The sequence below is a fragment of the Ornithorhynchus anatinus genome, chromosome 2 (assembly GCF_004115215.2).
Source record: "Ornithorhynchus anatinus isolate Pmale09 chromosome 2, mOrnAna1.pri.v4, whole genome shotgun sequence".
NCBI classification, from domain to species: Eukaryota; Metazoa; Chordata; class Mammalia; order Monotremata; family Ornithorhynchidae; genus Ornithorhynchus; species Ornithorhynchus anatinus.
The window spans coordinates 101,042,590-101,057,012 of NC_041729.1; the positions used below are offsets into that span (position 1 = coordinate 101,042,590).

At 44.3% G+C, this 14,423-nt stretch overlaps 1 protein-coding gene across 2 annotated transcripts in view; it reads left to right on the forward strand.

Annotated features, from left to right (window-relative positions):
- The window catches only part of TRDN (triadin), a 167,817-nt gene that overhangs the window by 128,585 nt on the left and 24,809 nt on the right, over nt 1-14,423 (forward strand). For both annotated transcript variants that reach the window (XM_029056675.2, XM_029056676.1), the window contains exon 5: nt 5,356-5,415. In XM_029056675.2, the coding sequence (XP_028912508.1) occupies nt 5,356-5,415 (60 nt within the window). The remainder of the gene's footprint in view (nt 1-5,355; nt 5,416-14,423) is intronic.

Genomic DNA, 14,423 nt, shown 5'->3' on the forward strand with positions numbered 1-14,423 from the left:
AGGTTAGACCCAGGCCTGTCCTACATGGGGATCCCAGTTTTAATTCCCATTTTATAGATGAGGTAACTGAGGTACAGAGAAGTGAAGTAACTTGCCCAACGTCACACAGCAGTCAATTGGCAGAGCTGGGATTAAAATTCATAACCTTCTGACTCCCTGCCCCGTGATTTATCTACTAGGCCACGCAGCTTCCCTATGATTGATTGATTCTTCCTGGCAAGAGAAAGACTGTTTCTCTCTTCTCCCTCCCTGTCCACCTGTGAGAAAGTAGGCAGAGAGTGAGTGTGTTGCAAGAAGTAGTTAATTCACCCTTCTGGCAAATCATAGGGGACTCTGAGAGCACCATTACAATAGTCACGACACGATCCATTCCCCCTGCTCCCGTTCCACACCCCCGCTCAATCCCGTTTTGCGTCTCTGTTCCAAAACAGGATCCAGAGCTGAGACACAAGTTGGACTTGTTGGCAGAAGACTTGGCCTCCCCAGCCAGGTCCCCTGTTCTCGCCATACTCTGGATCCACCTTGAAATTTTACTGTCCAGAAAGGAGATTGGAGAACAGACCTGCCCCTTCTTCCCTTCCCGTGCTCAGATAGTCCCAGGAATCCGTGACCCCCATGGGCAACTCTGCACACCATCTTCAGAGAGCTCCATAACTCTGAGCTGACCCAGAAAACAAAAGAGTGACTGTGTCACCCGCCACTTGAGCATCTGCCGTGCAGCGTCTCCCAGCAGGCTCTCACTCCCCCCTGCGTAATGGTTTCCCAGCAGGGACCAGGGACCTCTCACCTCCCTTGAAAAGCCAACAAGATAAAAAGCACTCACTTTAATAATCATAATAGGATCAAAGTCTTCTTTCAGTGGGCATCTGCAAATTCCTAGCAGAAAATTCCTGCCTCAAACAACTTGAATCTTGAAGCCATCCCCATACAACTAACAGCCCCATATTTTTAATTAGCAGGAAAGGGCACTGGGTTTACCCTAGCAAGTAACGCTCTGTTTGAGGAAATATCGTCCTAAGGCTAGCTCGGGATCATGGACGTGAGCCTGAGTGGCCATCTTCCCTGGGCCAAGGAATGAGACGAGCCGTCTCCCTTACTGACGGTTCCCTTGGACTCTTCGCATTTGACCTCCACAGGCTGTGACACTCATTAGTAATGGCCTTTAATCTTTAGTTAGGGCCTTAATAGCCCAAGCTTTCAAAAACCAAAAGGGCAGAGGCCTCTAAAGAAATTACTTCTCTCTTTGCCTCCCTCCTTTTGAGTCTATTTTCCCCCGAAATGCAGGGGCAGTGATTGTAAGTCCTCTTGGAATGTACCATGCATTCCTCCCTTTGTGGATTCTCAGAGTCGAATGAAGTGGTAGTTTAGCCCTTGGTGTGGCTGGCTGAGGAAAAATAAAGAACATATAATTGCATAACACACAAGAACCTTTGTAATAGCTGGAGATTCATCGGATACTGCGTCGGATAGTGATGTCATACAGCAGATGCTTTCCAGTTTCTCTGCTGAATAGGACGGTTAGCATGAAATCATTTGTACCGCTTTTCTCTACCTCTATGCCCTATATTATGTGATTTCCCAGGAAATCTTGTTTATGTCTCATTTAAATCTTTTTTTGGACCGCGAGCCCCGTGTGAGACGAAGACCGTGTCCGACCTGATAATCTTGTATGTATTCCAGCATTGAGTATTGAGCCCTTGCCAGATACCAAAATTATTATCGTTATCATTATTATGTGTAAGGTTGGATAGGCTGTCGATGCATATTCCTATTTCCATGTAGGATGGCTGTGTATTGATTCTAATATTAACTTTGCTTATTGAGTACCTTCTGTGAGCGGTACACTGTGCTGAAGCCTTGCTATAAGCAGCTCAATGCACTGGGTGTTTACAGTTTTGGAACAGTGTACTGAAAACCTACTGCACATAGAACCCTGTACATGGTTCTTGGTATCCTTCACTAGAAAGATGCAATATCGTCCCTCAAGATGCTTCAGTCTTTTTGGGGAAGACTGAAAATATAAATTGATGTATATATATATAGATAGATAGATAGATAGATAGATAGATATAGATATATTTTGTATCTGTTAAGCATTTGATATATGCCAGGAATTGTTCTAAGCACTGGGGTAGATAAAAGATAATCAGATTGGACCTAGTCCATGTCTTACATGTGGCTCACAGTCTTAATCTCCATTTTAAAGACGAACTAAATGAAGCACAGAGAAGGTCAAATAGCAGAGCCGGAATTAGAACACAAATCCTTCTGACTCCCAGGCCCGTGCTCAATCCACTAGGCCATGCTGATGACATTCATCAGATATTAATGAATAAAAAATTTGATAGAGAGATAAATACATGAATTCAGAAGTGATTGATGAATCGGCTTGACTGAGAAGATAGCGGGATTGATTCAGAATTCCTCCTGGAGGAGGTAGCTTTTCAGGAGCGCTATAAGGGAGGGAGCGACATGCTGTGTGACCTTCAGCAAATAGATTATTTTCTCTGGATCTCTGTTTCAAGTCACTGACTTTTAGAGAAATGGCCCAGAAGTCATAGCTTGGAAGTCTTTGTGTTTGGATAATGGGGTTGGGGATAGGGAGCTGGAAGCCAAGATAAACTCCTCACTGCTCCCTTTTGATAACAATTAGGTCCCTTTACACATATTGCTCATTTCTAAGTTTAATAGACTCCTTTAATTTGGAGAGAATTACATTTTTAAAATGGCATTTTTATTAGGGGGCCCCTCACCACCAGAGGCTTAGGGCTGAAGCCCTATTAGCCCTTCCAAAGGCGCTCCTCAGGGAACATGGATAATCCTAATGGAAATTCTTTCTTATGGCAAACATTTTCTCTCTCTCTCTCTCGCTACTTCTTTCTATCTAAAAAAGAAAAAAAAAATAGAACTCATTCCATTTCGATCATGGGTTATTGTGGAAACCACCTTGTCAGTTTCTGAAATCCCAGCTCTGCTGAGGGAGGAAAGGCCATCTGGCCCAAACATTGACTACACAAAGGAATTCCAAATAATGAATCCTCCCATTCTCTAGTCCCTTCCTTTGATTCAAAATCCCTGAAGCAACCAGCTATAGATATAAATGGATTGATTGTGTAGGGGAATGCACTAAGGAAGAAAGCTGGGCCCTACCATTATCTCCTTGTTAAAGTCTAATTATTGGTTTGATTCCCTTCATTCCCTCTCTAGGCGCAGGTTTGAATCATTTAGCTTGTAATTCAGCTATTTAGAATAGTAAGGTAAGCTCTATTTGAAATCAATGGAAACAATTCTTGTCCCAGCCATCGATGAAGATCTGTTTTCCTGGGTGGAAATTCACACTGGAGCAGATTAAGTGCTACACACTGCCTTGTGGCAATAGAGAAGCCTCTGAGACATCTATGTAGTTAATTTTCTTTAACTGAAAAATTATCTCCCGTACCCAAAGCGGGTAGTGTGTGATCTGGAAATGATCAAGAGTGGGTGTGCTCACTTTTGCAGCTCAATTCTGGGAGACTTGGACTTTGAGGGAAAAATGAATCATAAAGTATCGGGAGAACGGTCTCAAACTAGAGTTTTGCTGACATCCCTTAAAGTTTTACTTTTGAGGAGAGGGGCTTCATCTAGTCTTTGAAGCGACTATCACTACGATGAATACTTTTCTCCAATTCAAACTAATGTAGTGAGAAACACTTCACTTTGCAGTGGAGAAAAAGTAGTACTGGAAGTATTTATTAGATTTCTCCGGGATGTAGGGCACTGTATTATGTTCTAGAAAGCATTCATTCAATAGTATTTATTGAGTGCTTACTATGTGCAGAGCACTGAACTAGGCACTTGGAATGTACAAATCGGCAACAGATAAAGACAGTCCCTGCCCATTGATGGGCTTACAGTCTCAGGCGGGGAAAAATAAGACACAGACCCTGCACCTCAGGGGGCTCACAAAGGCGGCAGAATGGACAGCAACAGACGCACAGGAGAGATGAACAAAACACTGGGATCGTATAAAGCGTGGCCAAATACACAAAATAAAGACAAGATCTGTCAGGTGCAGAGACAAGAGGAGCAGGCTCTTTCGACTTAAGTCATTCATTCGTATTTCTTGAGCGCTTACTGTGTGCAGAGCACTGTGTGAAGAGCTTGGGAGAGTACACTCTAATAATAAACAGACACGTTTTCCGGCCACAATGAGCCTACACTCTAGAGGGGGAGACAAACATTAGCATAAATAAATAAATGACAGATACCTACATAAGCGCTGTGGGGCTGGGAGGAGGCATGAATAAAGGGAGCAAGGCAGAGCGACGCAGAAGAGAGAGGGAGAAGAGGGAAGGAGGCCTAAGTGAGGGGTGATTAATAATAATGATGATGTTGGTATTTGTTAAGTACTTACTATGTGCAGAACACTGTTCTTAGCGCTGGGGGAGATACAGGGTAATCAGGTCGTCCCACGTGAGGCTCACGGTTAATCCCCATTTTACAGATGAGGTAACTGAGGCACAGAGAAGTGAAGTGACTTGCCCACAGTCACACAGATGACAAGTGGCAGAGCCGACTATTACCATCACCACCACCACTTGCCCTTGAGAACTAGGAATCGTCACTAAAGAGATGCCTTAATCTGGAAATATAACTCCACTGAAAGATAGCAGTTTTTCAAGTTTCATTTTCAAGGTGAACTCCGTTACGACGAGCAGGTGTTTTATATAGGTAGAAAGGATCAGTAAATAGAAAATATCCAAAACAACTTGGCATTTAGATAAAATCAGTAATGTACTTGTTCCCTGTCAAGTGATATAGCGGCTTGCTATAATTACTGGTTAGGTACAGTAGCAACTGCTGATTAAACACAAGTTGAAGATTCAACCGTTTGGAGTTGTGCTTCCTGTTATGTTCCTGTTACACCTCATTTCACAAATTCTAAATTTAATATGTAAAAACTGTCTTACTAAATCTAAATTAGATTCTTATTAGGGATTCTTAATTTGTAGTGTGAGTAATTGAAATAAAATGTAATTATAGTTTGTGATCACTTTTAGAGTTATAACACTATGTGACAAATACACATCAAAGTGGGTTTATTAACTGATTATTTTAAGATGACACAGGCTGTGGTGTTTTTTTTTTTTTTTTCTGGTAACTGAATTATTTCATTTAACAGATTACAGGTACAAGGCGACTGTTGTAGCATCAAGATAATTTCGTTGTATTCTGCCCCAACCTTGTCAGATATAATAATACAGAAAATACAGGTGGGGCCAATAAAGCTATTGTGCATCTGAAATGAATTCATTTTCTTATTATTCAAACTTCTTTTTAAGTTTGTCTAAATATCAATTGCATTTCTTCCCCTAGAAATTCACAAGGACAAGTCTGAAAAGCAGGAGAAACGCGAAAAGAAACCACCACACAGAGGTAATTGTTCTTTTTAAAAAAATACATTTCTTTAATATCGTTTGATTCTGGAGAGGGGAAAGCATTTTCCATTTTAATGACAGCTTCATAAGCCTGTGGGAGTGTATAGATTAATGCCCTTTCAATAGCAGAAAGGTTACTGTACCTTCCATTGCGGGAATGAAAGTCCCAATAATATATCCATATAGGAAGCGAGATCATTTCATTTTCACTTCAAATGCAAAATGAGAAGCCTAGTGCCACTGAGATATAGATAACCAAGTTTTTTGACATTGTGAGACAGACCCAAATTCTCTCCTAAATGAGATGCCAAAGAAGAGATTGCTGAAACAAAGTTTAATCTAGTAGTCTTCCTGCTGGAAATAGTTTTTTTTTTATGATATTTGTTAAGTGCGCACTACCTGTCAAGCACTGTTCTCAGCGCTGGGGTAGATACAACTTTATTAATTTATTCGGTTGTATGTATAATAATGTTGGTATTTGTTAAGCGCTTACTATGTGCAGAGCACTGTTCTAAGCCCTGGGGTAGATACAGGGTAATCAGGGTGTCCCACGTGAGGCTCACAGTTAATCCCCCTTTTACAGATGAGGTCACTGAGGCCCAGAGAAGTGAAGTGACTTGCCCACAGTCACACAGCTGATGAGTCGCAGAGCCGGGATTCAAACACATGATCTCTGACTCCCGAGCCCGGGCTCTTTCCACTGAGCCACGTATCGAGCACTTACTGTGGGCAGAGCACTGTACTAAGCAGTTGGGAGGTACAATCCAGCATTAAAGAGAGGCAATCCCTGCCCACAATGAGCTCACAGTCTACAGTGGGGAGACAGACATCAATACAAGTAAACAGGCATGAGGAAATCAGTACAAGTAAACAGGCAACAGTAAAATTCAATAAAATTACAGATATATATAATGTTGGTATTTGTTAAGCGCTTACTATGTGCGGAGCACTGTTCTAAGCGCTGGGGTAGACACAGGGGATTCAGGTTGTCCCACGTGGGGCTCACAGTCTTCATCCCCATTTTACAGATGAGGTAACTGAGGCACAGAGAAGTGAAGTGACTTGCCCACAGTCACACAGCTGACAAGTGGCAGAGCCGGGATTCGAACCCACTACCTCTGACTCCAAAGCCCGTGCTCTTTCCACTGAGCCACGCTGCTATACGAAAGTGCTGAGATCTGGTGGAATACAGTCCCTGCCCCACAGGGGACTCACAGTCTAAGCAGGACGAAGTAGGATTTAATCCCCAATTTATAATTGAGGAAATTGAGGCCCAGAGAAGTTAACAGAGGCATTCAGAAAGCGATTGGCAGAGCAGGGATTAGAACCCAGGCCTTCTGACTGACAGGACTATGCTCTTTCCACTAGGCTATGCTCCTTCTCTTTTCTGTTAAAAACAATTTGGGGAAAGAAGCTGTTAACCAGAATACTCTGAAATTTTGTAGACTGCTCCAGGCGAATGAAACATTTGTAAATATCAGAGAATTGGAATTGAGTTGGATAAACAGCTCAGTCTATTATGTATCTAGCTTTTCAGGCTCTTTCCCATGTGAAATGTTTGGATTTCCTCAACTGGGCCAAAGTCTGTTCAGTTTAGTATTATTAATAATAGCGATAACAGTAATGAAAATAGTATCTGTCAAGCCCCTTACTACATTCGGGGCACCGTACTAAGCGCTGGGGTGCACACGAGCCAATCAGTTTAGACCCTGTTCCTGTCCCATGTGGGGCTCGCATCTCAATCTCCATTATACAGATGAGGTAACTGAGGCACAGAGAAGTGAAGTGACTTGCCCAACGTCAAGTGGTGGAAAAGTGGTGGATCCAGGATTGGAGCCCTTGACCTTCTGACATCCAGGCCCGTACTCTATCCACTGTACCATGTCCACAGCGTGCTAGGACTCGAAGCGTGGACATTCTAGGATGCCGAGTGACTTTAATTCCACACTCCCCCACTTCCTGTTCTCAGGATCATTAAGAAAGGAGGATCCCCATATAATTTAGGGCTGGTGTGCCAACCTTTTGATTTTCAATAAAAATAATGCGGTCATACTAGCCACAGCTCAGTCATCATCCTTCTGTGCATGTTCAACAGTGAGGGATAATAGCAGCGTGGCTCAGTAGAAAGAGCACAGGCTCAGGAGTCAGAGGTCATGGGTTCTAATCCCGGCTCCGCCACCTGTCAGCTGTGTGATTTTGGGCAAGACACTTCACTTCAGCGTGGCTCACTGGAAAGAGCCCGGGCTTGGGAGTCAGAGGTCATGGGTTTGAAGTCCATTCTGCCACTTGTCAGCTGTGTGACTGTGGGCAAGTCACTTCACTTCTCTGTACCTCAGTTCCCTCATCTGTAAAATGGGGATTGAGACTGTGAGCCTCACGTGGGACAACCTGATTGCCCTTCATCTCCCCCAGTGCTTATAACAGAGCTCTGCACGTAGTAAGCGCTTAACAAATACCAACATTATTATTGTCGGTCCCTCAGTTACCTCATCTGTAAAATAGAGATTGAGACTGTGAGCCTCACGTGGGCCAATTTGATTACCCTGCATCTACCCTAGTGTTTAGAACAGGGTTCGGCACATAGTAAGCGCTTAACAAATACCAACATTGATAATGATAATAATATTTATTAATATGATTAATTAATATCGATTAATAATGCTTATCATTGATAATGATGATAATAATAATAATGATAATAACATTTGTTAAGCATTTTACTATGCATCAGGCACTGTTCTGGGTTAGATACAAGCTAGTCAGGTTGGACACAGTCCCTGTCCCACATGGGCTCACAGTCTTAATGTCCATTTTACAAATGAGATAACTAAGGCACACAGAAGTGAAGTGGTGGCTTGCCCAAGGTTACACAGTACATAAGTGCCAGAGTGGGGATTTGAACTCAGGTTCTTCTATCTCTCTGGCTCTTGGTTTATCCCCTAGGTCATGCTGTTTCCCATGGCCTTTCCCATGGGTAGGGAGAAGGTCACAAGTGATTTTGAGCTCGTGCTAAGAGAACTCCACGGAGAAGCTTGGTGTGGGCAGGGAATAGGTCTTCCAACTCTGTTGCACTGTACTCTCCCAAATGCTTGGTAGGGCGCTCTGCACACAGTAACCACTCAATAAATACCTTTGAGTGATGGACTGATTGATAAGAGCATCAGGCAGACAACACCGTGACTGGCAGTGTTGAACCTGCCCTTTGTTGTCGTTGTCTTATGCAGTCAAGTCGTGTCCGACCCATAGAGACGCCATGGACACATCTCTTCCAGAATGCTCCGCTTCCATCTGCCATCCTTCAGGTAGTCTAGACATTGAGCTTTCTTGGTAAAAATAGGGACTTGGTTTACCACTTCCTCCTTCCGTGCAGTAAATGAGTCTCTGCCCTCTACTGTCTCTCATGCCACTGTTAATAATGTTGGTATTTGTTCAGCGCTTACTATGTGCCGAGCACTGTTCTAAGCACCGGGGTAGACACAGGGGAATCAGGTTGGCCCACGTGGGGCTCACAGTCTTAATCCCCATTTTACAGATGAGGTACCTGGGGCTCCGAGAAGTTTAGTGACTTGCCCAAAGTCACACAGCTGACAAGTGGCCAAGCCGGGATTCGAACCCATGACATCTGACTCCAAAGCCCGTGCTCTTTCCACTGAGCCACGCTGCTTCTCGCTGCCCAGCACAGCGGAGTTTCGACTTGTAGCAGATTACATTCCCCTCACTGGTCCAAGTTAGGAATGGAATGGATAGGCCTCTGCTTGACTCTCCCTCCCACAATTGAGACTGGTGAAGTACTGGAAACTCTCTAGGTGCGGTTCTGAAGGGGGAGTCTTCCCTTTAGGCGCCACCATTTTTGGGAGAGGGTGTGAACTGATTGAGAATAATAAGTAGACAATCAGAAATTCAGCTGTCATGAAAATCCCTTGGTAAGAGGGGGGGTCTGTGTCCCATTATGTCCTCTAAACTGTCATTTCCTTGTGGGTAGGGAATGTGTCTACTACTACTACTAATAATCGTCGTCTTTGTTAAGCACTTACTATATGCCAAGCATTGTTCTAAGCACTGTGGTAGATACGAGCTAATCAAGTTGGACACAGTCTATGTCCCTCATGTGGCTCTTGGTCTTAATCCCCATTTTGCTGATGAGTTGACTGAGGTGCAGAGAAATGAAGTGACTTGCCCAAGATCACACAGCAGACGTGTAGCGGAGCCAGGATTAAAGCCCAGGTCCTCTGACTCTCAGGCTCAAGTTTTTCCACTAGGCCATGCTGCTTCCCTAAGTCTACCAACTCAGTTATATTGTACTCTCCCAAGTGTTTAGTACAGTGCTGTGCACACACAGTAAGTGCTCAATAAATACCAGTGGTTGGCTGATTGGATATTTCTCTGATACACTAGGATCTTATCATCTCTTTCCAGTAATTCTCCAATTTGGAGACACACAGTGATGGGTTTATAATATTTGTTGAACTTGGGGAATGCAAATTGCAAGGGAAAGCTTTAAGCAGCACGGGGTGTCCATTGCAAACAGGGCGGTTCATACGGGGTGAAATGAAATTGCTAGCGCGAATCCCGTCCGATAAATAATGGAGCTCCAGATAACAATGTTTCAAAGCTAAAGAAGGCTATGATTAAACCTAAGCTGCATTAGGACTTGAATCAGCATGAAAAGCCTCCTTCCTTGTAATAGTACCTCGGATGTACGACCAGGATATCTCAGCAGAGCCCAGAACAAGCTCCAGACGCAATCTCTCTAATCCTCTTGGGGCCAAGCGTAACTATATCCTGGGTTTCTGGTTGGGGAAGCAATCCTTCTAGAAAATCAGACACCAAACCTTAGTCAGCAAAACTCTATTTTGACTTCTACTTAGGTAGAGATTTACTGTCTGCAGATTTTATTTTTTTATATTGCTCCTTTTGGTCAGGGAATACGGACAACATTCTCGAGGTCTATTTGCCTGAACAAACTAAATCTGAACCTTCTGCTGCACCCGTGTCCTCAGGACTGGTGGGTTGGAGCGTCCACAGAGGGTTTCGGGAAAATGTTTCTGGCCTTCTAGCAGATTTTCCCGGCAGTCAGAATGCCACAGTGCCTTGGCTCTGCAGATGGCACCCTTTCATTATGGAGCCCGGCTCGGTCTGGCCCGAGCTGTCAAAAGCTCTGAGCACTGAACTGGAGAGAGCGCGTTTATTAAGCTGTCAAAACAGCCGGGCGAGCCTTGAATCACTTAAGCGGTGTGAATCCGACTGGAAGTGACAGCTTTCCTTGGGAAGTACTCACGGATATGTACTTGCTAAAGAACAATGCTAATTAGGGTATCTATTAAGTGCTTAAAATGTGCTGGGATCGATATAAGATCAACAGATCGGACCCGATCTCTGGTACCGCATGGGGCTCATAATCTGAGAGGTAGGAACGGAGGGTATCATATTCCATTCTACTGATGAGGGACCTAGCGTACAGAGAGGTTAAACAACTAGCCCAAGATCACACAGCCCCTCTGTGACCGAGCTGAGACTAGAACTCAGATTCTCCAACTAGCAGATCTGCATACTTTCCCTTACGTCTCACGGCCTCTCTGAAAAACAATCAGAGTATATTATAAAGGTGAATGTGTCTCCTAGAAAGCGCCATTTTAGCCTTTGGGGTTCAGTTATCAATGATAACTGTGGTACCTGTTAAGGTCCACCTATGTTCCAAGCACTGTACTAAGCATTGAGGTAGACACAAGACAATCAGGTCAGATGCTGCCCCATGTGATAATTCAATCCAATTTATTAATAATAATGTCGGTATTTGTTAAGCACTTACTATGTGCAGGGCACTGTTCTAAGGACTGGGGTAGATGCAGGGTAATCAGGTTGTCCCACATGAGGCTCACAGTTAATCCCCATTTTACAGATGAGGTAACGAGGCCCAGAGCAGTGAAGTGACTTGCCCGCAGTCACACAGCTGACAAGTGGCAGATCTGGGAATCGAACCCATGACCACTGACTCCCAAGCCCGGGCTCTTTCCACTGAGCCATGCTGCTTCTCTTAATTAAATACTTGCCGTCTTCTGAGTACTGTACTAAGGGCTTGGCAGAATACAAACACCCACAAAGAGCTTACTGTCTAGAGGAAGGCTCACAGTCTAAGTAAGAGGAAGAACAGGGATTGAATCCCTATTTTAACAGATGAAGAAACTGAGGCTAAGGGAAGTCCAGAGAATTGCCCAAGGTCATGCAGGAAATAGAAGAATGGAGATTAGAACCCATGTCCTGTGACTTCCAGGTCCGTGGCTTTTCCACTGGGCCACACCTTTTTCTCTGTTGGGAGGCTGGAGACCTAATTTCCATATCTGGTTCCACCCACTGGTTTATTAGGTGAGGATTTTGGAATTCCTTAACCATTTTAGGCCTTTCTTTCTCTTTCTCCTTCCCACCTTCCTAGAGACTTTGCAGGGACAAATGTGTTAATTTACCTGACAGGGCTATGAGCTCTTGAGAGAATAGTTCTTATGTAAATCCAAGGTTCAACATTATTGCAACATTTATCAAACTCCCAGTCTGTGCCGAAAACTTTACTAGGCACTGAAGAGTTACCTAGCAAGGGTAAGGCATGGGCCTAGCTCTCAAGGGGCTTATAGTCTAAAGAAGGATGACAAGACTTGGAAAGTTCAACCATTAATCACAACTTTACTCTCCTTTGAAGCAAGTAAGAGCAGTAGAAGAGAAGAATGAAAAGGCAAGAAGAATTGATCTCAGCCCATCTGAGAACAACAGACACCAGACTGCAATTATGGCTAAGGGAATTGTTAGAGAAGTGTTTTCACAGGTCCTAGAATGGGATAACTTGTCTTCCCTTATTTTTGGCCACCTGACCCCTCCAGTAATCCTCTGTGTGTGGCTGTCTCCCTCATCTATCAATCAATCAATCAATCAATCGTATTTATTGAGCATTTACAGTAAGCAGTACTAAAAGCCTGGGAGAATACAGTGTGACTATAAATAGACACATTTTCTGTCTTCCCTGCATAAGAAGTTATTGCTGCACTTAGGAACTCAATTCTTATTGTCTCTCCGTGAGCCCCATGTGGGACAGGGACTGTGTCCGAACTGATTAACTTGTATCTACCACGATACTTAGAACAGTGCTAGGCACACAGTAAGCACTTAACAAATACTACTCTTATCATATCATTTTAATAAGAAGAAGAAGAATTTGGAGTCAAGGCTGAGCCCTGGTGGCACAGGCCCGCAAACTTTACCTCCTTCCTTTCATCCGTTCCTTTCCCACAGTGATGCCTGGGGTCTTGATGGTATTAGAAATACAGTATGGCCTGACTGAAAGAGCCCAATTCCGGGACTCGGGAGAGGATTCTAGACTACTTGTCTGCTGTGTGAACTTGGGCAAGTTACTCAACTTCTCTATGCCTCAGTTTCCTCATCTGCAAAATGGAGACTAAATACCTGTTTTCCCCTCTAGACTGTGAGCCCCAACTGGGACAGGGACTGTGTCCAACCTAAGTGTAAGTGTCCAAAAGGTACCGCATGCTCACCAGCATGGAGATGATGATATTCTGTTGTACTATCCCAAGTGCTTAGTACAGTGCTCTGCACACAGTAAGGGCTCAACAAATTGACTGATTTCCAGCATCACAGATCTACTGGGAAGAATACAAGAGACCATAAGACATCATGATAACCACGTGACTACTGTATGGTGAACTGAAGCAGTGTGCCCTAGTGGATAGAGCATGGGCCGGTGAGTCAGAAGGGTCGGGGTTCTAAATCTAGCTCCGCCACTGCCTGCTGAGTGACCTTGGGCAAGTCACTTAACTTTGTGCCTCAGTTCTCCTGTTCTCCCTCCTACCTAGAGTGCGAGCCCTATAATAATGTTGGTATTTGTTAAGCGCTTACTATGTGCCGAGCACTGTTCTAAGCGCTGGGGGAGACATAGGGGAATCAGGTTGTCCCACGTGGGGCTCACAGTCTTAATCCCCATTTTACAGATGAGGGAACTGAGGCCCCGAGAAGTTAAGTGACTTGCCCACAGTCACACAGCCGACAAGTGGCAGAGCTGGGATTCGAACTCATGAGCCCTGACTCCAAAGCCCATGTTCTTTCCACTGAGCCACGCTGCTTCTCCTATGTGGGACATGGGCCGTGTCCAACCTGATCAGTGGTTAGAGCAGTGTTTGACGCACAGTAAGCACTTAACAGGTACCATAAAAACCCACAAAATCCTGAAGGGAACCCAGGCAAGCTGAGAGGACAAAATGAATTATTTAAAGCCACAATGAAGCCTTATTTAAGAACGTGCCTATAAGAATAATAATGATAATGATGGTAGCTTTTTAAGTGCTTACTATATGCCAGGCACTGTACTAAGCATCTGGGTGGGTACAAGCAAAAAGTGGTGGACACAGTCCCTGTCCCATATGGGGCTCACAGTCTCAATCCCCAATTTACAGATGAGGTAGCTGACGCCCAGGGAAGTCACGGGACTTGCCCGAGGTCACAACAGACAAATGGCAGAGCCGAGATCAGAACCCAGGTCCTTCTGATTCCCAGGTCCCTGCTCTATGCACTAGGGCTGCTTCCGGCAGAGCAGTGGCCTATCAGGATTCCTCTAGTACTGTATGTAGGCAGGTTAGTTGGTTGAGCTGCCGTCGGGAGAGGGAATGCATATTTAGGAAAAAAAAAACAAAACTTCTTAAAGATCAAGACTCCATGAGGTAGGTGGGAAAAGAGAGACGTATCCTGTAGGAGAGCAAATCCATTGGGTCAGCAGGGATCTATCTTTATGTGGAAATAGCGCAGAAGGGAGTGTCAATCACACATCAGTCTTGTCAGCGACCCTTGCCGTCACGGATAGCATTTCACTGTCTGTGAAGATGGACAACCCGATATACAAGGAACGGTAGGAAAATCAGGCACTGTTCCAAAATGAATTGCTCACTTATAGTCTAGCCTTAGGGCCTGAGGAAAAGAAGCAATGTTTCCCAGTGGAAAGAGCACAGCCTG